We start from the raw sequence: 21,391 nt of genomic DNA, 5'->3' as shown, positions 1-21,391 counted from the left end.
TTAAGGGCTAGGATTCCTTCTGGAGTAGCTTATATACATGTCCTACCCCCCCCCAGGGAGTAGGTGGGTTTTAACAGCTGAGACAATGGGAAGACCCTTCCCTCAGACCACTTGTCACAGGTCAAATGAAAGTAAAGATAATAAAAGATAGTTAACAGCTTCTCATAGCTTAGTTTCCCATGAGTGAAATGATCTCCTTAAATGTATAACTCAGTGTATTCCACATTTCCTCGACAATTCTAAGTAGCTTTTCTTTGGATTGGCACCTAAAGAGAAACATCTGATTAGAGGCAACTCCAAGGTTCAAGGTTCACTTTATTTGTCATCTCCACATGTTTGCACGTATAAAAACGAAAGTCGTACTGAGGACCAGCAGTGTATATAAAACCTATCAATACAAGAAGAATACGCATAAAATCCTAAAGTGCAGTGCATTAAAACTGAGCTGCATTATTAAGAAAGACAAGTTTATTTATGATGTAATATAAGCCAGGCGGACGCAGGCCGCCGATTGGCTAGTTCCATATGGTCCATATGGCCTTGTGGGACACATTATTGCATTGCCTGGAGAGATGATTGCTCTGTGTATATCATGTCAAAATGGCATTGTCATTGCCTGATTTGCGCAAGAAATATGATTCTGGTGCACGATGGCACAGTCGGTAGTGCTGTAGCCTCACAGCTAGAAGGTCCTGGGTTTGATTCCCGCTGGGGGCGTGTTTCCCTCCTCCGCGTCAGTATCAGTGCCCATACCCGAGGCGGGGGTTGGCGAAAGGGCCTTTCTGTGTGGAGTTTGCATGTTACCCTCACATGTTCTCCCCGTGTCCCCTAGGCTAGGTACCCTCAGGTTCAGGTTCAGGTTCAGGTTCAGGTTTATTTGTCATATGTATAAATACAAGTATAAATACAATGAAAATCATTTTGCTCAGAGCATTCTCAATCTTATAACACAGGACATAGACAAACATCTATAGTGCAAAGAAAAATACAAAAACACAGACAAAGTGCAAGTGGGTGACAAAACAGTGCAATACAGTTAAAGGTCAGCTGTTCAGCAGCCTGACTGCCTGGGGGAAGAAACTGTTGCTGAGACGGGTGGTGCGAGATTTGATGCTCTGGTAGCGTTTTTTGGAAGGGAGTTGTTTGAACAGGGTATTTGCGGGATGGCTGGTGTCTTTGATGATGTTGTGGGCTTTTTTCATACAACGAGTGTTGTAGATGTTGTGGAGACTGGGTAGTTCTGTGTTACCGATGATTTTAGCTGCTGTTTTAACGGTCCTCTGCAACCTGTTGCGGTCCTGAGCGGTCGTGTTACCGTACCACACTGTGATACAGCCAGTTAAGACACTTTCAATTATACAGCGATAAAAGTTCACTAGTCCTTTTGTACTTAGGCCAAACTTTTTAAGGCGCCTCAGAAAGTACAGTCGCTGCTGCGCCTTCTTGAGGATGTACTCGGTGTTGAGTGACCATGTGAATGTGTCTGTGATGTGTATTCCCAGGAATTTAAAGTTATCAACTATGTCGACAGATGACCCTTTGATGGAAATGGGGGTGTGGATACCTTTGGACTTCCTGAAGTCTACAATGATTTCTTTGGTCTTATTGGTGTTAAGTGAGAGGTTGTTGTTATCGCACCATAGAGTTAGATCTTCTATCTCCCTCCTATAGGCCCTCTCATCACCGTTGGTTATTAAACCGATCACTGTGGTATCATCCGCAAATTTAATTACGCTGTTATTCCCACATCTGGCGACACAATCAAACGTAAACAAACTGTACAACAGAGGACTGAGGCAGCAGCCTTGGGGCGCACCGGTTCTGGTGAGAACTGTGGATGAGCATCTCTCTCCTATGCGTACACACTGGGGCCTGCCTGTCAGAAAATCAAATAGCCAATTACAGATGGAGCTGCCCACACCAAGGCCACTGAGTTTCAACACTAATTTAGATGGTACAATAGTGTTGAATGCGGAACTGTAATCTATGAACAGTAGTCTGACATAAGAGTTTTTATTTTCAAGGTGTACCAGGGCAGTGTGTAAAGCAAGAGAGATCGCGTCGTCCACAGATCTATTTGAACAGTAAGCAAACTGTAATGGATCAATGTTAGCAGGGATGATGCTCTTGATATAAAAAATAACCAATTTCTCCAGGCATTTCATGAGAACAGAAGTCAAAGCAACAGGTCGATAATCGTTGAGACAGGTAACAGGTTTTTTCTTGGCAATGGGCACAATTATTGTTTTTTTAAAACATAATGGCACCACACACAATGACAGGGACAGGTTAAATATGTCTGTATAGACCCATGACAGCTGGTTATAGCATGTCTTAAGGACACGAGAGGCTATTCCATCTGGTCCTGCGGCTTTATGAGCATTAACTTTTTTAAATGCTTTACTCACAGTCCTCTGCGTCACCTGTAGGTCCACCACCTCAGGTGAGCTCTGCGCCGTTGTAACTGGGTCCGTGTTGTGAGCCTCGAAGCGGGCAAAAAAGTTATTCAGCTCGTCCGGTAAAGACGCGGAGGTGTCCGTGATTGTACCTGACTTGGGTTTATAGCCCGTAACTGCCTGCAGTCCGCTCCACATTCGCCGCGAGTCACAGCCGCTGTAGTTGTATTCCAGTTTGTCCCTGTACTGTCCCTTTGCAGCTTTGATAGCTTTTCTCAGATCGTACCTGGATCGTTTGTAGCGTTCCACGTCCCCGGATTTGAAGGCGATGGTGCGCTCCCTCAGTTTAATGCGTATATCGTTGTTAATCCATGGCTTCTGGTTGGGATAGGAGCGAACGGAACGTACCGGAATGCAGTTATCCACACAGAACTTGACGTAGCCGGTGACAGTATCAGCATATTCATCCAGACTCGTGGCAGAGTCCTTGAAAATGGTCCAATCTGTCGCGTCAAGGCAGCCCTGGAGTTTGGTAACGTGTTCTGTGGACCAGCACTGTACCGATCTCACTGTGGGCTGCTCACACTTCACTTTCTGCTTAAAGGCAGGGAGTAGAAGCACGGCCAGGTGGTCGGATTTCCCAAAGTGAGGGCGCGGTAGCGCTCTGTAAGCAGCCTTGATAGTGGAGTAACAATGATCGAGAGTCTTATTCCCTCTAGTTGGGCATTTGACATGTTGGTAATACTTTGGTAGCACAGTTTTCATATTACAGTGGTTAAAGTCCCCCGCCACAATTGATATGGCCTCCGGGTGCATGGTCTCCTGTTTGCTAATAACGCCATACAGCTCATCCAACGCCTCGGCTGCCTTGACTTCTGGCGGAATGTAAACAGCCGTTAGCAATACACAGGGGAACTCCCTGGGGAGATAGAATGGTCTGCACCTTAATGTGAGATGTTCTAGCACTGGCGAGCAGTACTGTGAGGTAATAACCACGTCGGTGCACCAAGTGTCATTTATGAGAAAACAGACACCACCTCCCTTTGACTTGCCCGTGACCGTCCTGGAACGGTCTGTGCGGAACACAGAAAACCCCTCCGGTTGTATCGCCCTGTCGGGTGTGTTTGGGCTCAACCACGACTCTGTGAAGCAGAACACACAGCAGTTCTTTATGTCCCGTTGTGAACGTAAGCGGCTGTGGAGGTCATCCAGCTTGTTCTCGTCGAGAGACTGAACGTTAGCGAGCAACAAACTGGGGATCGGGGGTCTGGTAGGTCGTCCTCGTAACCTCACTAGGACGCCTCCTCGCTTCCCCCGTCTGTGTTTGTTGCTGCTCCGTGGCGGAGTATCCGCGTTGTTGTTGTAAAGTTCTCTCGGTAAATACCGCGGCTTCCAATCGCTGGGAACATCAATTCTTATGTCCAGTAGTGTCTTGCGGTCATACACAACAGTGCACGACGTACTTTGTGTAAAGACAGAGACATATAACATGAAAACAAACAGTAAGACGAGAGCTGCTCTGAGCGTGTCGCCATAGTACGGCGCCATCGTGCTGTCAGCTGTCAACGTGTCAACCTCTCATCGACAAGCTGACTCCTCACATGTTCTCCCCTGTGTCCCCTAGGGTAGGTACCCTCACATGTTCTCCCCTAGGCTAGGTACCCTCACATGTTCTCCCCGTGTCCCCTAGGGTAGGTACCATCACATGTTCTCCCCGTGTCCCCTAGGCTAGGTACCCTCACATGTTCTCCCCGTGTCCCCTAGGGTAGGTACCATCACATGTTCTCCCCGTGTCCCCTAGGCTAGGTACCCTCACATGTTCTCCCCTGTGTCCCCTAGGGTAGGTACCCCCACATGTTCTCCCCGTGTCCCCTAGGGTAGGTACCCTCACATGTTCTCCCCGTGTCCCCTAGGGTAGGTACCCTCACATGTTCTCCCCGTGTCCCCTAGGCTAGGTACCCTCACATGTTCTCCCCGTGTCCCCTAGGGTAGGTACCCTCACATGTTCTCCCCGTGTCCCCTAGGGTAGGTACCCTCACATGTTCTCCCCGTGTCCCCTAGGGTAGGTACCCTCACATGTTCTCCCCGTGTCCCCTAGGGTAGGTACCCTCACATGTTCTCCCCGTGTCCCCTAGGGTAGGTACCCTCACAAAAAACATGCAGTAATCCTGGTCTATAAACTACCTCCCCCCTGGCCAGCCGGGGCGCCTGATGGAGGGGAAAGGAACTGGTCAGAATAATGTGTTCCTTCCACGCGCTAGGTCCGGCTGCGGAAACTCTCCCCTGTCAGGTGAAAAGAAGCAGCTTGGACTCCTCATGCATAGAATGAAGCATGAGGTCAGTCCGCTGACACCGTCACACCGTGACCTAGTAGTAGGCCTACTACAGGAGAAGCTTGTATTTATTCAGCTGAAGACCGTTTTGTGAATTCCAGTAGTTAATGTCAGTACAATTACCAAGTTTAATTATAAGACCAAAGGCCCAGATAACGTATTCCTGAGTCCCAGCTAAAGGAGCTCTAAATGGTAGCTCATTAACCACTTTTGGCCTGTGGTGTCCCTGTGGTGTGCATGTCATTACAAGCGAAAATTAAAGTATTAAAATGCTCAGAAATAGCATAGATATAACAGATGAATAATGTCGCATTGTGACACGGTGTGAACTTCTAGATTGGCTATTTTTGCGCAACACCGTCTTAGGTTCAACCAGTATAGAAAACAGTAAATATGCTAATAATAGCAGTCATTCTTTTGTCACAGGGCTCCCGTTGGACACTCCAAGCTACCAGGATGAACATGGCTTTTGTAAGCTTTGTTTTTCATATTTCTTGTCCTGTACTGTACGCTATGCTAATCTGTACAATTGTTACTTACACAAATGTGATTCAAAATGTTTTTTTTGTTGTTGTGTATTTTATTGTGTATTCATATCAGTTTGTATCACTGATTATACTTATCTCCTTATCTTATCATTCTATGTACCGGTATAATTATGGCCTTGATAAGCTTTTGTTGATGCCAAAACCTCAAATGTGTCTGAAATCCGAGTCAAACTTTGTCTTTTTTCTTCGACAGGGAGACTCTTTCATATTGAAGCCTGACCAAATGCAGGTGCAGTATTTTTTTTTACCACACTATAGCTGCTTTTCAGAATGTGTGTAGGGTTCAAAGGCACACACACACACACACACACACACACACACACACACACACACACACACACACACACACACACACACACACACACACACACACACACTGGTAAAGCTCAGGTGAATCATCTTTTTATAAGTACCGTATTGACTAATGTTTGACATCATGTGTGGTGTGTGAACTGTCCACTCTGCAATCTCTTCCACCGGTGAGAGAGACACCGTGCTTACGGATGTGTCTGTGTAATCATCTCTTACGAATGTGCAGAGCTACAATCTTTATTATGATTTTACGATTTAATTTTGTGTGTGGACATTTTATAGAGTTGTTTTCCTCCCTCCCTCCCCTTCTGGTCTCTCTCTCTCTTAGATGCTCAACGCTCTGCTCATTCTGCTGTTTGTGCCCATCTTTGATATGCTCGTCTACCCCCTCGTGGGCCTCTGTAGGATCAACCTCACGTGAGTCGGTTATATAGCGCCGTTTCACTTACCGTTCTCAACTTTTATGGCCAAATGTACATTTAATTTAACTAGGCCTCTTTTACTGGGTGTAACACGCCGCTCGTGAACACACCTTAACCGCTTAACCCATTTTGGTCTGTCGATAAAAAAAAGGCTTCTAAATCCTAATAGTTTTCTGAAAAACCCATGTTTTTATGTCAGTTGTGCTCAACCTTTTTCATGTCACGGACGCCCAGAATTGTCTCTATTGGGCCACGGACCCCCATCTCAAAATATGTTGTTCCAGGGACCCCCCCCCCCCAGAAGCAAATATTTTAGTTAAAAATGTTCGCTCTGAAATATATATTCAAAGATTTGCACCACATTTTCACAACTTTTCAAAAATAGCAGACCGAGTGGCGCGCTATGAGCTTGTAGGTAGCTTGTAAGTATAACATGATGCTTAGTTAAAACACCAAAAGGGGTTCCCGTCCAGAATGGGTTAACCGCTAAGTGAGCACTAGCATACACGGAAACCAGTTACTACACTTTGAGCATCTGTCCTTGGTCGAAGGGAGCACTTCACCCATTTCCAACCTTATCTTTATTTGTCCTCCTCGCCCGTGCGCGTTATAAGATTCAGACACCATTTCTGTCCAATTCGCTCCCGTGTCTCAGAGGTGGGCTGTGGACACATGTTCAGAAACCTTAGTCCCTGCAGTGTTGATTTCGTCGACTAAAGCTAAGACGAAAAATTTTCGTCTACGTCGCTTTTTTTCACTGACGAAAACTAAATGGAAACTAAATGAAAACTAAGCTATGATGAGTAAGACTAAATATATGGACAATTTCGTCAACAAATAAAAAGTAGACTAAAATGTTAGGAAGGGACGGGACTAGTGGACAAGAGATCCAGTATAAGTCATTTTACACTTTGTTGCATGCTGAAAATAGCCGATCTACAAGCTCACAACGCGTCGCAGCGCGACGCGTTGGTGGTTTGTAGATCGGCTATTTTCAGCAAGTGTAAAATCGCCATTACGACGGCATCAAGGCCCGCCAAAATACATTTTAGTTGACTAAATCAACTGTAGATTTAGTCGACTAAAACTAGACTAACACTAAAACATTCCGGGTGACTAAAATGTGACTAAAAGTAAGTAAACTAAACTATTCAAGAGACTACGACTAAAACTAAAATAGAAATTTGCTGCCAAAACAACACTGGCTTACTCCGCAATGACATCGTCGGCGGGGATTCCAAGCTATGGGATGATAGTACAGCCTTACTTATACAGCCTTTCTTTCTCTTTCTGAAAAGTTAACACGCTGAAATAGAAGCTTTTGCATTGGTGTATTAAAGCATTATGTTATGCTTTAGCTATTGAAAAATAGCAGATCTACAAGCTCATAGCGCGGCACCGAGTGCCGCGATACGAGCTTGTAGATCTGCTATTTTTGAAAAATCGTGAAAATGTGGCGCAAAATATATTCTTTCAGAGCGAACGTTTTTAACTCAAATCTTTGCTTCTGGGGGAGTCCCTGGAACAACATATTTTGAGATGGGGTCGGCGACCAAATACATATAATTCTAGGGGTCCTTGACATGAAATAGTTTGAGAACCACTGACATAGAAACATAGGGTTTTTCAGAAAACTGTCAGGATTTAGAAGACATTTGTAGAATCGTCCTCAGGTCTAAATGGGTTAAGGCTTTGAAATCTTGTTTGAAACCAGCAAGTACTGTAGAAAGTAAGGACTATAGGGATGGAGCTCGATAACCGATACCTGAAAAAAATCAGATAACAAGCTTATGGAGTATCCGTTATCAATAAGCTTTGGGCTTATCAAGCCTGTTATCGAGCATAGCGGCCCATGACGTCATGTTTAAACAATCAAGACAAGAGGCGATCAAGAAATAAATGTAATCATCCATGCTGGCACAAACATGTCGGTCTAAAAGTGTATTGATACCTGCCAACCAGGGCTGTCTGGGTAAACAACATTACGCTTTTAAAGTGACGGTACACACATTAACCAGTTAACAGTTTCTTTAATATTATGTTATTGGTAAAAAAGTCATTTGCCTTCTATCTGTTAGAAAAGTACTGTATTTGAAGGCCCTAGTAAAAGATACTGGTTCTGTTTTTCCACAAAATAGTAGAAAATGCTCGATAGTGGGCTCGATGAGAACCCGGATCGATAAGGTGCTTGTTATCAATAAAAGTTAACGAGCTCCATACCTAGTAAGGACCCGTTATATGAGGCTGAATGAGTGGAGTGCTTCTTTACATACGTACTCCCAAGCACATTTGGTCAATTCACCCTTTGTTGGTTGTGCCCCTCTTCGCACCCATTGGTTGCCGTTACGTGTTTGGACAAATATCCTTTCTCTCCATCCACTATCATTGAAATAACATGTTTTTCAGTTGCTTCGTATTGATATTCTGTGCATGCGATTCTTGTTTTAAACTTGGTGTCAGTAAAAAGGAACATCACAGGTGACTGGGCATATCATGTTTGTTTTGAGGTTTTTTTCTTCCAAAAATTATGTTTTACGTTGCTGGGGGAGCCATTAAAGCTTTATTATCAATGGAAATACATGTTCTATGTATTTCCGTAGCCCCTACACGTTATTGTTAGTTTGTCACAACTTATTTTCATGCAAATGGTACTGTGAGTAAACACACACGCGCACACACAGGCACGCACACACGCCGTTTATACATGTAGCTCTTAAGTCATAAAGGACACATTTGCAACAGATGTTATTGCTCTCAACCTAGTCCTCTTATCAGGCAATGCGAAGGAAATCACTGTTGAGAATGAGGACGATGTGACATCATAAATGTGGAAAACACCTACAGTATCTGATCCATGGTGACAAGACATCACACCACATTCAGAGCAGATGCTAATTTAACCCATTCTGGGCGGGAACCTCTTTTGGTGTTTTAAACATTATGTTATAATTTAGCTATTGAAAAATAGCAGATCTACAAGCTCTACAAGAACTTGTAGGTCTGCTATTTTTGAAAAATCGTTAAAATGTGTCTCAAATCTTTCAGAAAATTGTCTTGATTTTATTTTATTTTTTTCGACGTCAGGCCTGAATGGGTTAAGATTATACAGTGTCGACCCCTGTTGATATTGTGTGTGCATACATGTGCGTGAGTGCCTTGCATTGGCTCACTATTCCCTATTCCCTATTATTTAGACCCCTAAAGAAGATGGCTGGTGGTATGATATTTGCGGCGTTGGCCTTTGGAGCAGCTTCCTTGGTGGAGTGGACGGTTGTGGTATGTATGAGCGATCGATGAAAATATGTGACTCTGTGTATTATAAGTACAGTATACACTTATCACATACAGTACCAAGCCTTTCATTGCACTGGGTGAGGGGAAAGCAACGAGAGTGGCAACTGATATCAGATTACTGTTCTTAAAGGGGCATTCCACTCAATTTCAACATTTTACTATGTCATTAATATACCTTAGAGCTGTTGTGTGGACATAATAAAAAAGTCCCCCCATTCTGTGTTTCCTAGAACTGTAAGTATGAAAAAAATCTGAAAAAAATCATTAACATGGTGAAACACATCTTGATGATGTCATCAAGATGTGTTTCACCATGTTAATGATTTTTTTCAGATCTCCAGTTCTAGGAAACACAGAATGGGGGGACTTTTTTTATTATGTCCACACAACAGCTCTAAGGTATATTAATGACATAATAAAATGTTGAAAATGAGTGGAATGCCCCTTTAACCCTAGGGGCCCTATTTTGCGTGTCTTAAGTACCAGGTCTTATGACTTAAAGGAGAACTTTAGTTTGGCCACAAAAGATTACGGGATCTACTGAATGTGTCAAACTGACATATTGAGCCTATGACACACAGTGTGGCTTCCCCCCCAGTAGGCTACTTTTCACCTACCATCTACCATTCAGTAGATCCTGTGATCTTTTGTGGCCAGATGTAATTTCCTGGGGTCTAGTAGGACTATAGTAAATAATACAAAAATAAATCGCTATAAAATTTTGTAAAAAAGAAATACATATTTAGCCCCATGCTCGAATAGGGATTTTAGCTGTCAAAAACATCTAAAATCCCTAAAACGAAAGAAAGCAGCAAATTAAGAAAATAAATCAACACTCATCTTTTACTTTCTCTAATAACAACCTAAAACATGAACCTTGGTTGGAAAAAAAAATAAAGTTGTCCTTTAACTTAAAGAGATTGTGACATAATTTTTGTAATTTTTCTTATTTATTTATTTTTGTTTTCTGAGCTCAATTGCACCCAAAAACCTGATGCTCTGATTTTCCTGTGGAGTGTGATGTAAGAGCCAGCAAATCCCATATCGTATATCATATAGTTTTTCATTGCAGCTCAAAAGCTGAAAAATAAACGAAAAATAAATGAAAATTAATGTCCTGAAACCGTTAAGACATGGAGGCATGGCCAATGCTATTTGGCTGCATTGATTGGCATAAGTCATGGTACTTAACTGTTTTGGGGGTGAACTACTCCTTTGCCACTTAACGGGAGCTGACAACCTTACCTTGGGCCCAGCTGCGTGGATACCGAGGCGAGTCCTGCTGTCTGCAGCTGCCGCGAGCATGAGGGGGATCGAGGTCACAGATGTGTCACTCTGTGAGAGTACAAGTAGGATCATAATAAACCTCGAATCCTCTGAAGCAGAGGCGTATCTACAATAAGGCGAGGACAGGCCTGTCCAAATCCATTTTCTGCCTGGCCAAAATCCATACACTATAGGACAAAAACAAGACCTGAGAACTATTAGTGGACAGCGGCGCGTATAGAGCGCGACCCTCAATCACCCATTGGAATGTAAATACATGCCTTTCAGCCTTTGTATCCTACTGTCTGGCAGGTATATCTCTTTGTATCCTACTGTCTGGTAGGTATATCTCTTTGTATCCTACTGTCTGGCAGGTATATCTCTTTGTATCCTACTGTCTGGCAGGTATATCTCTTTGTATCCTACTGTCTGGCAGGTATATCTCTTTGAAAACCTTTAGTGCTACTGATTGTACGCGGGGGGGGGGGGGGGGGCAATTAACACATCATGCCTGCCCAAAATGTAATTCTTGCCTGCCCAAAATGTAATTCTTGCCTGCCCAAAATGTAATTCCTAGAAACGCCACTGCTCTGAAGTTGTCGAGTAATGCGACCATTTAAATGACAGTAAAACTGTAACGGAATTACCAAGTTGGGAAAAATGAACTAGTTCCATAGTTACCGCAAAAAATGGAATAAAAAAAATCTTTCAATGCATGTTCAAAGGTTTGGGGAAAAGATGGGGATCACAATGCAGATTTTTGAAGAGCAAAATGGGGCTTAAAGATGGAGTGCTGTAATTTTTGTACTCTGTTTTTTATATGTCTATGGAGTTAACATTACTCTAATGACCCCCAGGTGTGGTTATAATATTCAAATAATGTCTTCCCTGTGTATTTTTGGTTTCTCCCTATAAGCTGAAAGCCTTTGAGTCAAAAGGCCCAATCGCAATAACACCATTTTAGTGACACCATAACCCTAACCCCTCTCACATTATCATACAACAACAGCTGTGGGCAAGGCTTAAGTTCAGGTGGCTTACTAAGGTGAAAACCAGGTATACTTAACTCTTTGAGAGTTTCATGGATTTCTATATAGTTTTTAGACTTCTCTATGGCAGAATGGCGTTTTTGAATGATTTATTGAAAATTCTCTGTTGTGAATGTGTGACAACGAAAGACCTTCAGAGAAAGCTTGGCTTGTCTGCTTCCAGGAAAAAAATGAACTGAGTTGATAAAATGTTTAGTTGTGGTGTTGGAAGCCATTTAAAAGAGCCTGCATTTACACTGGGTAGTGTTTCTAGGACAACAAAAAAAGTTATGACCGGTTGAAGTTTTATTTTCTAAATAACTTTTTTTCTGCTGGGCGTACATAGCCATGCAATATCTCATTTTAAAGGGTGAGTTGTCTAGTTCAATTAAATTAAATAAAAAGTTTCTCACATGTACCACTGTAGATATTTTGCCATCTATAAATAGCATGGTCAGTCATGATCAATCTGACCTATCCAGCTAAAAGTCCCCCTAGCTCTGAAATGGAACATCATATAAACTCAATTCTTTTTTGGGGTAAAATTAGACATTCTAACGCACATTTTGATATATACCATGTTTACATAGTCTTACCAGTACCGTGTCTATTCATGCATGTATCTCAAAAACCTGTTGTGAAGAAACAGTTTTGATAAAAAACTCATCCAAGGACATTGTTTTGATATGACTTTGTGCCCATGATATGTATCAAAATATAGACTTGAATGTATACTGTATTATAACAAAAAAATTGGGTTCTTACCATCTACCGTTACAGAGTAAATCACAGTTGAAACTCGCTTAGTCAAACCATAAACCTCAGACTAGTGAACAAAATAGCCATGACAGGTCTAACTCATTGTAAAAGCTTGTCTTTTATTTTTTATGACTACTAACATAATACAATTATAATAAATATTACAGAAAATAAATAGGCCTACATACAAAACAGTTGTCCCCAAAATCCCCAGTGTCCCCAAACCACTGCATTCCAGTTGTTCTTGACGGTGTGTGTGTGTGTAGGCTAAATTTAAAAAAAAACAACAACTGAAATGAATGAATGCATCCGGTTCAGTGTCGGAGAACTCCATCGCAGTCTTGACTCTTCGTCTTCATCATCATCATCATCATCATCATCATCCTCCTCCTCCGATGCCAGTTCTAAATATATAAAAATAAACATTTAGCTGTAGTCAGCCCGGCCAATAGCCAGTTGGGGGGGGGGGGGGGGACGTAGGCTATCTGACATCATCGTCATCATCATCATCACACGGAGACACACTAAACAATGTACAATCATGATTGTATACAATATACAATGAATGCAATTATCATGCAAGCTCAGACGTCAATGAAACGTCATACAGATCTTATATAATACGCTACTGTTAGCTTCACTCCCCGTCCCCCCTCCGATCCTTGTAGCAACGTCATCATAACCACGCGTTGCTTCAGTAAACGATGCATGTTTGTTCTCCGTCTTTGTAGACAGTAAATAAAAGGAGCGAACATTACTCTAAAGATCAGATCGCCTATAAGGCACGCTACAATATAAAATACTTGTACTGCCATGCGTGCATGCCTGCTACGATACATTTGTACTGCACCAACCAACCGATCGACACCAACCCCCCCCTCCAGCCCTTAGCCAGCACCAATGCACCGACCAACACCATTAGCCAGCACCTTCGGTGCTGGCTAATGGCTGGGGGCCATCGTGGTGAGTCATTCTGGCGTCATGATCTGACTAGTAGTAGTAATTATCCAAGCATCTATTTGTAGCGATCATCTTATGATTTCTGATCACTATAGAAGGGCATTTTCTACAATAAGATTACCTCAAAACATTCCGGGTTGATCGTCTTCTTCAATGGTTTCCCGGTATAGCTCATCGGACGACGATGGGGAGACAATGAAAAAAGGAGGGAGGGAGCAGCGAGTCTCGCTGTAAGCACTGGACCAGGGCTACTCCGCCTGGAGAAGGCGACTGGGACGCGTATGGATCAATACTACTACCACAAAACTCGCTCAAATAAATAGTACTGCTTTCAACTTTTTCTGCTAGAAAATCGCTCGGGCGAGACGGCAAACAGGCAAAACAATGAAAACTATGAAGACTCCCTCTGCCCCCACTGTTTACAGGGGGTGGGACCAGCTTCCAATGGCAACACGTACACGTGTGTCACGTGACACGGGTTTTCTGGGTAATGTAGTTGGAATATAAGCTCAGGAATTTAAACAGCGCTTCGGAGCATATTAATATGTTTAGATTCATCAAAAACTGTGAAGACGCCAATTGGCGTCATTGATCATTTACGGAATTCTGATGAAGACGCCAATTGGCGTCTTTCATCTTCTAAGGGTTAATGAACCGGTGGGTGTGGCCACATAAAAACATAATTTTAACACTGTCTGTACACTTTTTTTTTAAAGAAATCTTCCTCCTAGTATAATCATAATACCTGATGATCATGTTTTAGGGGGGAAAAAAATCACGGCACTCCATCTTTAAAGTGGTAAATAAAAAGTATCTGATAAACTAATTGAATTCCCTCACTCACACTGTTGCAACATGCATACAACATTTGTCTTGTGTCTTGTCCGTGTTTAATGGCCGCCCAATGCATTTCCAATGGAATCACATGGTTTGACAAAACATTTTTGTTTGATGCGGGAGATGTTTTGTCAAACCATGTGACTTCCATTGGAAATGCATTGGGGGCGGCCATTAAACACGGACAAGACACAAGACCAATGTTGTATGCATGTTGCAACAGTGTGAGTGAGGCCATACTGAATGAATCTAAATGTACAAACACACCGACACACGTGCATGCACACAATCACAAACAGCTTATCCAGTGCTCTCCTCCATTCCTGTCTTCCAGCAAACAGTGGTGGAGCCTGCGCCTCCGGGGGACTGTCTGCTCCAGGTCTATAACCTAGCAGGGAGGGATGTCTCTCTAAAGATCACAGACTACCCCAGTGACCTGTTTGCACAGCCAATCAAATACCTTGAGGTAAATATGGAGGACGGAAAAACTAGTTCTTTGTCGTTTTGCACTATATATAGAGCGTCGCAGTCCCGCCCCCTCGAGAGAGACCCGGAAAATAATTCCCCCGTTAATTTTCCTCATAGACTTTTCAAAAAGTATTTATTTAAAGAGACGTTTGCGCCGCGGACAAAGCCAGCTCGAGTTGTGACAAAGCATGACAATAAACACAATGTTTTGGGCCGATCAAATAATTAGAAAGTAGAAAAAGTTGTTTTTCTTCTTTGTAATTATTTGTTTGGTCCAAAATATTGTGTTTGTTGTCATGATTTGTCACGACTCGAGTTGGCTTCGTACGACGCTTAAAAGGTCTTTAAATAAATACTTTTTGAAATGTCTATGGGAAAAAATGCATTGGGATTCATTTTCTGGGCCTGGCGTCGTCATGAAAGGGGGCGGGACTGCGACGCTCTATGGGCTAAGATTAGTGCTTTTGTGCACTTTCTATGCATCCCATGTGTATACACATCCCACTGTTTCTCAACCGTTGACTACTACTGGTAAAATGTCCTAATAATAATGACTCAACCAGACAATCCGGTGCACTTCCCCCTTCTTGAGATTCTAACTCCCTTTTTCTGTTGAATTTCTTGAACTCCCAACTTGTCAGTAAAAATGACTACATGGATGGAATTCATCATAGGTCACCAGGTCATTCTGTTCACTGTTTCTCGACTAGTGGAAAGAAACATTTAAAACTAGAAAAAGTGCCCTTCTGGGCACAGGTCTCCACCAGGAGGATAGGACTGTGTGTGATGTTTGGCAAAATGTTTAGGAGTAATATAAACATGTTTTTTTGTTTGTTTGTTTTTTGCAACAATTGTCTTCATTTTGTTGAGGAAATGCAGAGCCAGATCACTCATAGCATCTCTGAGGATAGAATTCTGGATGAGCAGGACATGTGCAGCATTTTGAACGAAACAGGCCACTCCTGAAAACTTTGGAAGGCAATGTTAGCCAATCAGTGTAGAATCTGAGAAATCCAACAGACTCGTCTTGATCACATGACTACAGAGATTGTGTGTATTGATTGGCGTGAGATTTGGATGAAATCTGTGCAACTAACATAAGCAATGTGTTTAGCAGAAATCGGCCTCATGGTGGCGCTATAACTGGCAGATGTGGAGGGATGCAGGGAAAATGTTTTTCCATGGCCTCTAGGGAGTGCGCATACATAAGTTGTATACAGATTGATGCAGTTATAGCTAAAAACAGGAATTGGCCTGTTATAGCGCCACCATGAGGCTGATTTGGAAAATAATGAGTGGCATGTCGTCCTCGGCCTAGTGGAAATGTGCGTGTATAATTTCACGGAAATTGCACACTGTTTTTGTGATTTGTGGCATTTTGTTCGAAACGGACCATTCATGTGAGCTTTGGAAGCCAATATTAGCCAATCAGGATGGAAGATGGGAAATGGTGCAAATCCGTGTTGATCACATGACTATGTAGATAGTGTATACCGAATTGTGTGATGTATGGATAAAATGTGTACGGGTAATCTACAGAAATGTGTTTTGCCTAAATCGGCCTCATGGTGGCGCTATAACAGGCCGTTGAGGAATATTTGGGGCAGAGGTTCATCGTTGGCATCCATGGAGTGTGTGTGCACAGTTTGGCATGGATCGGGCCAACGGTACCGGAGATTAGCTGATAACGGACGGACGGAAGGACGGACGGACGGGCGGAAGGAAGGAAGGACACACACACACACGGACGGAGTGCAAAACATACTCTCTCCCCATGCCTTCGGCCTGGTGGAGACAACAAATCAACAAATTACTAAATGCATGGTCAGGGACCACAAGTCACCACATGCAATACCTCCACGGACCACCAGTGGTCCACCGGACCACCTGTTGAAAACCCATGTGTAGCTGATCATTAAACCCATTTTGGGGCGGGAACCCCTTTTGGTGTTTTAACTAAGCATTATGTAATACTTTAGCTATTGAAAAATAGCAGATCTACAAGCTCATAGCGAGCTTGTAGGTCTGCTATTTTAGAAAAATCGTAAAAATGCGGCACAAATCTTTGAATATATATTCTTTCAGAGCCAACGTTTTTTTTTATTTCGACGTCAGGCCTAAATGGTTTAACCGTGGCCTCTCTTGTGTCCCGTCAGGACCCTCCTGAATATGTAAGGCTTCAATTAGGGCAACCCTCCAAGGTGGTGAACATGGATATGATCTTCGGTGCAGGCGTCGGCGAAACGTCCGAGTGCACTCAGACCTTCACGTGGCAGGAAGCCCACACTCTCATCTTATTTCCTGAAGGCACCGGAATCGCGTGTAAACTTGTGAGTTTATCTTTCCTATATGTACAGAGTCACATTTATTTATCTGGGGTTTAAAACTCGCTTGAAGATTGATAATTCGACACACTGAATACACACACTGAATACACACACTGAATACACACACTGAATACACACACTGAATACACCCATCACACCCATCACACCCATCCTCCGCTCACTCCACTGGCTCCCCATCTCATTCCGGACTGAATATAAGATTTCCCTGCTAACCCACCAGTGCATCCACGGTAATGCCCCCCCCTTACCTCAAGGAACTTGTCACAGTTCAATCCTCTACCCGCTCCCTCCGCTCCTCAAACACCAACCTCCTCAAACCCATAAAGACAAACCTACGCACCATGGGTGACCGGGCCTTCTGCTCGGTCGCCCCCAAACTGTGGAACGCTCTCCCCGCCCACCTGAGAGCCCCACAGTCGGTTGACACTTTTAAGAGAGGATTAAAAACTTTCCTTTTTACCAAAGCATTTTATAGCCTTGCCCTTATGTTTTAAATGTTCCTTATGTTTTAAATGTTCCTGTTTTATTAGATGTTTTTAATGGTGTGTTGTTTCTTCTGCTTTTATTTTGCTGTAGCACTTTGAGATTCCATGGAATGTAAAGTGCGTTATAAATAAAATCCATTATTATTATTATTATTACACACCAACAGTTTTTCTTTTGTCAATGTCGAGTCATCGTTGCATTTATATTGGCGTCGCTGTTCTTGTTTTTTTATCGACAATGCAGGTGACAGACGTTACAATGAAAAGTTCCAATGGCGACCCACATTTGAGGTACAGTATAATCTGGGACGTGCAGAGAGTGTTAGAGAGACAGGGGCTGAAAAAAGGGCACTTTTGGACAAAAATAGCAGATCTGCAAGCTCTCAACGCGTCGCAGTGCGACGCGTTGAGAGCTTGTAGATCAGCTATTTTCGGGGTGCAACCCAGCAGTCTTTAGCTACTGGGGATGCGGTGTAACGACATGGATTTCTAAATACATTTGTTCAACGCAAAATGCTGTGTTCAAGTTCAAGTTCAGGAGACTTCGGAGAGAAAAAAAGCAATTCTCCTGAATGCTGCCTTCCTTCCGGCATGGCATGGAAAGGAGTGGCATTTGCATTTCTTTCACCATGTAGTAAATTATGCTGCATTCGTGGTCTGGAAAGGGCAGTTGTTTTACAGACTGGGTAAAAGGGCAGGGGCTGAAGCCCCCTTTGATGTCTATGTGTGCACGTGACCCTGAATGTGATATTTAGGAGCTTGAGAGTTAAGAGCAGGATCTTCTTGAATGACGCATATAGAGCGTCGCAGTCCCGCCCCCTTTCATGACGAGGCCAGGCCCAGGAAATAATTCCCAATGCATTTTTCCCCATAGATATTTCAAAAAGTATTTATTTAAAGACCTTTTAAGCGTCGTACAAAGCCAACTCCAGTCGTGAAAATAATCATGACAATAAACACAATATTTTGGACCAAACAAATAATTACAAAGAAAGAAAAAAAGTGTTGTAACCTGCCGTTTTCTTCTTCTTTCTAATTATTTGTTCGGCCCGAAGAATTGTGTTTGTTGTCATGGTTTCTCACAACTCGAGTTGGCTTTGTACGACACTTAAAAGGTCTTTAAATAAATACTTTTTGAAATGTCTGAGGAAAATGAACGGGAATCATTTCCTGGGCCCTGGTAGGGGGCGGGACTGCGACGCTCTATATACTGTAGGCTATTACCCCAGGTGTTTCACTGATCAGCATCAATGTCACTGTTGCGGCTGTTTTAAACAGGTTCATCAACACACAGCCCGTGGCATTAACCCTAACGGTTGGAGAGGAGACGTTCGAAGTGGGTGCCAACTATAGTGTCTCCTTTAACAACAGGACCGTGGCGAGGAACACGTGAGTACGGTAGTACTGTAGTGCAGGGTTCCCCAATAGGCGGCCCGCGGGCCATTTGCGGCCCGCGGAGCGTCCCCTTGCGGCCCGCGGAAGAATTAAAAAAAATGATATAAATGGCATTAAATGGGGGTCAGTAGCCTGTGCATGTCAAACTGGGCATCCTTTTCAAATGGGGTCCTGCCCTGAAAATGAATTTTCAGGGCAAGACCTCGACCTCACGCGTGCGGACTCAGCCCCCAGCCTGGTACCCTAGTCAAAAGATGGCCCTCGAGGAAAATTAATTGGGGAACCCTGCTGTAGTGTCTCCAATGCCTAATTCTAAATGACGGAGCGGTTGCGCAAAGACCCGCCCGGCAGCACTGTTTAATGCAATTTATTTGTGCCAGTTATTTTGTTGTAGTATTTTTTGTTGAATTACTCATGACAAAGTTGTAAAAGTCACAGTAGGATATGTATATCCATAAAATAAGCAAGCAGCACGCGCAGACAATAGACTAGTTCTTTCTTTCAATCATTTTATTATTATTATTTTATTTTCACAATCTGATATGCCGGCTACTTTCTAATGTTTTGATAATTCACGTGACAGATGTATGCATATGACGGTATAGACTTTCAAACTACTGTATTTAAGAAGATGATCAGGTAATATAATTGTGAAAATAATAATAATAATAATAAAATGATTGAAATAAAGAACTATAGTGAATTGTTTGCTAGCGTGCTGCTTGTTTATGTTATGGATATACATACTGTACAACTTTGTTTAGAAAAACAAATGTGAGTTAATCTTGTACTAGAACTTGACTGGGACATACTGTAACTTACGCCCACCAATGCTATTTCCCCCACAATGACATTTGATTATTGGTTGACTGATTGTTTGATCCTGAGCTTAGTTTTTCTTCAGATAAAGATAATAGATACATACCGATACCACTCCAAACAATTTATTCAGTTGTTTGTTTCCTCAACCCAGATTTGGCTCAAACAATGAAGGGTTTGAATTAAAATCGTGAAAATGTGGCACAAATCTTTGAATATATATATTCTTTCAGAAGACTTTATTTATTTCGACGTCAGGCCTAAGTGTCCAGAGTAACAGTTTTTGTATTGACCTGTGCTTTCGTTCGAAATGTAGCTCTACATACTGTGAAATAAAACAAAATCAATATTCAATCAATCAATCATCATTGTTGCCTCTGGTATTGTAGGTATCCAGATGTCAAAGTATGTCCATCCCACATGGAATCTAGCGATTGCAACGTACTTGACCTCGGCCTTCTAGACTTTGGAGCCTCCTACTCTGTCATTGTGTTGGAGGTAGGATACTGAGTGGAGTGATATTCAAAGATTATTAATTATGTGATCAAACCATTATCTTCCTGTTGACGGCAGTGTTGATTTTGTAAATGTCATAAGATTGTAGTCGACTAAATCTATAGTTGATTTAGTCGACTAAAATGTATTTTGGCGGGCCTTGATGCCGTCGTAATGACTGATTTTACACTTAGCCGATCTACAAGCTCACAACGCGTCGTGAGCTTGTAGATCAGCTATTTTCAGCATGCAACCAAGTGTAAAATGACTTATTTTATTTATACTGGATCTCTTGTCAACTAGTTCCTAAGATTTTAGTCTAGTTTTTATTCGTTGACAAAATTGTGAGTATATTTAGTCTTAGTTTTATTCATCATATAGCTTAGTTTTCATGTACTCGTTTCCATTTAGTTTTCGTCAGTGAGAAAAGGTAGTCGACAAACATTTCTTTGTTGTCTTATAGTATTAGTCGACATAATCAACACTGGTTGACGGCATGGTCAATAGAAAGAATACCTCAAATGACGTGTTGGGAGACTCTTTGGCGGAGCCTGGGAGTCGATGGTCGCTGAGGGGGCGCTTGTTTTACAGCCTAGGTTGGGGTTAAGTTTTAAGCATTATGTTATACATTAGCTATTGAAAAATAGCAGATCTACAAGCTCATAGCGCGGCACCGAGTACCGCGCTACGAGCTTGAAGGTCTGCTATTTTTGAAAAATCGTGAAAATGTGGTGCAAATCTTTGAATATATATATATTCTTTCGGAGCGAACAGTTTGAACTCAAATATTAGCTTCTGGGAGGTCCCTGGAACAACATATCTTCAGATGGGGGTCTGTGGCAAAATACAGATAATTCTGGGGGTCCTTGATATGAAAAAGGTTGAGAACCACTGACATGGAAACATTTCAGAAAACTGAGAACTTAGAAGACATTTGTTTTTAAATCGGCCTCAGGTCGAAATGGGTTAAGGTAATTAGGTTTAGGCCTAGTTTTTGTGAGGTTATATAACCCCGCCCTACTAGTAGTAGCCGGCGCTGTAAAACAAGCGTCCCATCAGCGCCCTGCATCGAAACCCAGGCTCTGCAAAAAAGAGACTCCCCTCATGTGTTTACTATGGCCATCTTTGCATATAATGATGCATTACGATTACTAGTGAGGGTACCAAGATGGCACAGTGCCAGTCAGCTGTTTGTGAACTTGGGGGTGCCTACCTGTCAAGCCCTT

The 21,391-nt window shown here is 42.6% G+C and overlaps 2 protein-coding genes across 3 annotated transcripts in view; one reads left to right on the top strand and one right to left on the bottom strand.

The window, feature by feature from the left end:
* cyp27a3 (cytochrome P450 family 27 subfamily A member 3) overlaps positions 1-21,391 on the bottom strand; it is a 187,113-nt gene that overhangs the window by 5,797 nt on the left and 159,925 nt on the right. The window lies entirely within an intron of this gene.
* The window catches only part of LOC306935644 (solute carrier family 15 member 2-like), a 52,550-nt gene that overhangs the window by 22,707 nt on the left and 8,452 nt on the right, over positions 1-21,391 (top strand). For both annotated transcript variants that reach the window (XR_013791410.1, XM_079518751.1), the window contains exons 12-20: positions 5,156-5,200; positions 5,471-5,506; positions 5,918-6,006; positions 9,206-9,287; positions 14,490-14,621; positions 16,780-16,953; positions 17,701-17,747; positions 18,735-18,845; positions 20,060-20,168. Coding sequence is in view for 1 of the 2 variants with exons in the window: in XM_079518751.1 (XP_079374877.1) it covers positions 5,156-5,200; positions 5,471-5,506; positions 5,918-6,006; positions 9,206-9,287; positions 14,490-14,621; positions 16,780-16,953; positions 17,701-17,747; positions 18,735-18,845; positions 20,060-20,168 (825 nt within the window). In the remaining variant the exon portion in view is untranslated. The remainder of the gene's footprint in view (positions 1-5,155; positions 5,201-5,470; positions 5,507-5,917; positions 6,007-9,205; positions 9,288-14,489; positions 14,622-16,779; positions 16,954-17,700; positions 17,748-18,734; positions 18,846-20,059; positions 20,169-21,391) is intronic.

Source organism: Electrona antarctica, assembly GCF_951216825.1.
Source record: "Electrona antarctica genome assembly, chromosome: 13".
Classification (NCBI taxonomy): Eukaryota; Metazoa; Chordata; class Actinopteri; order Myctophiformes; family Myctophidae; genus Electrona; species Electrona antarctica.
Note: the sequence above shows the minus strand (reverse complement) of the source record. Positions and strands in the feature narration are given on the sequence as shown.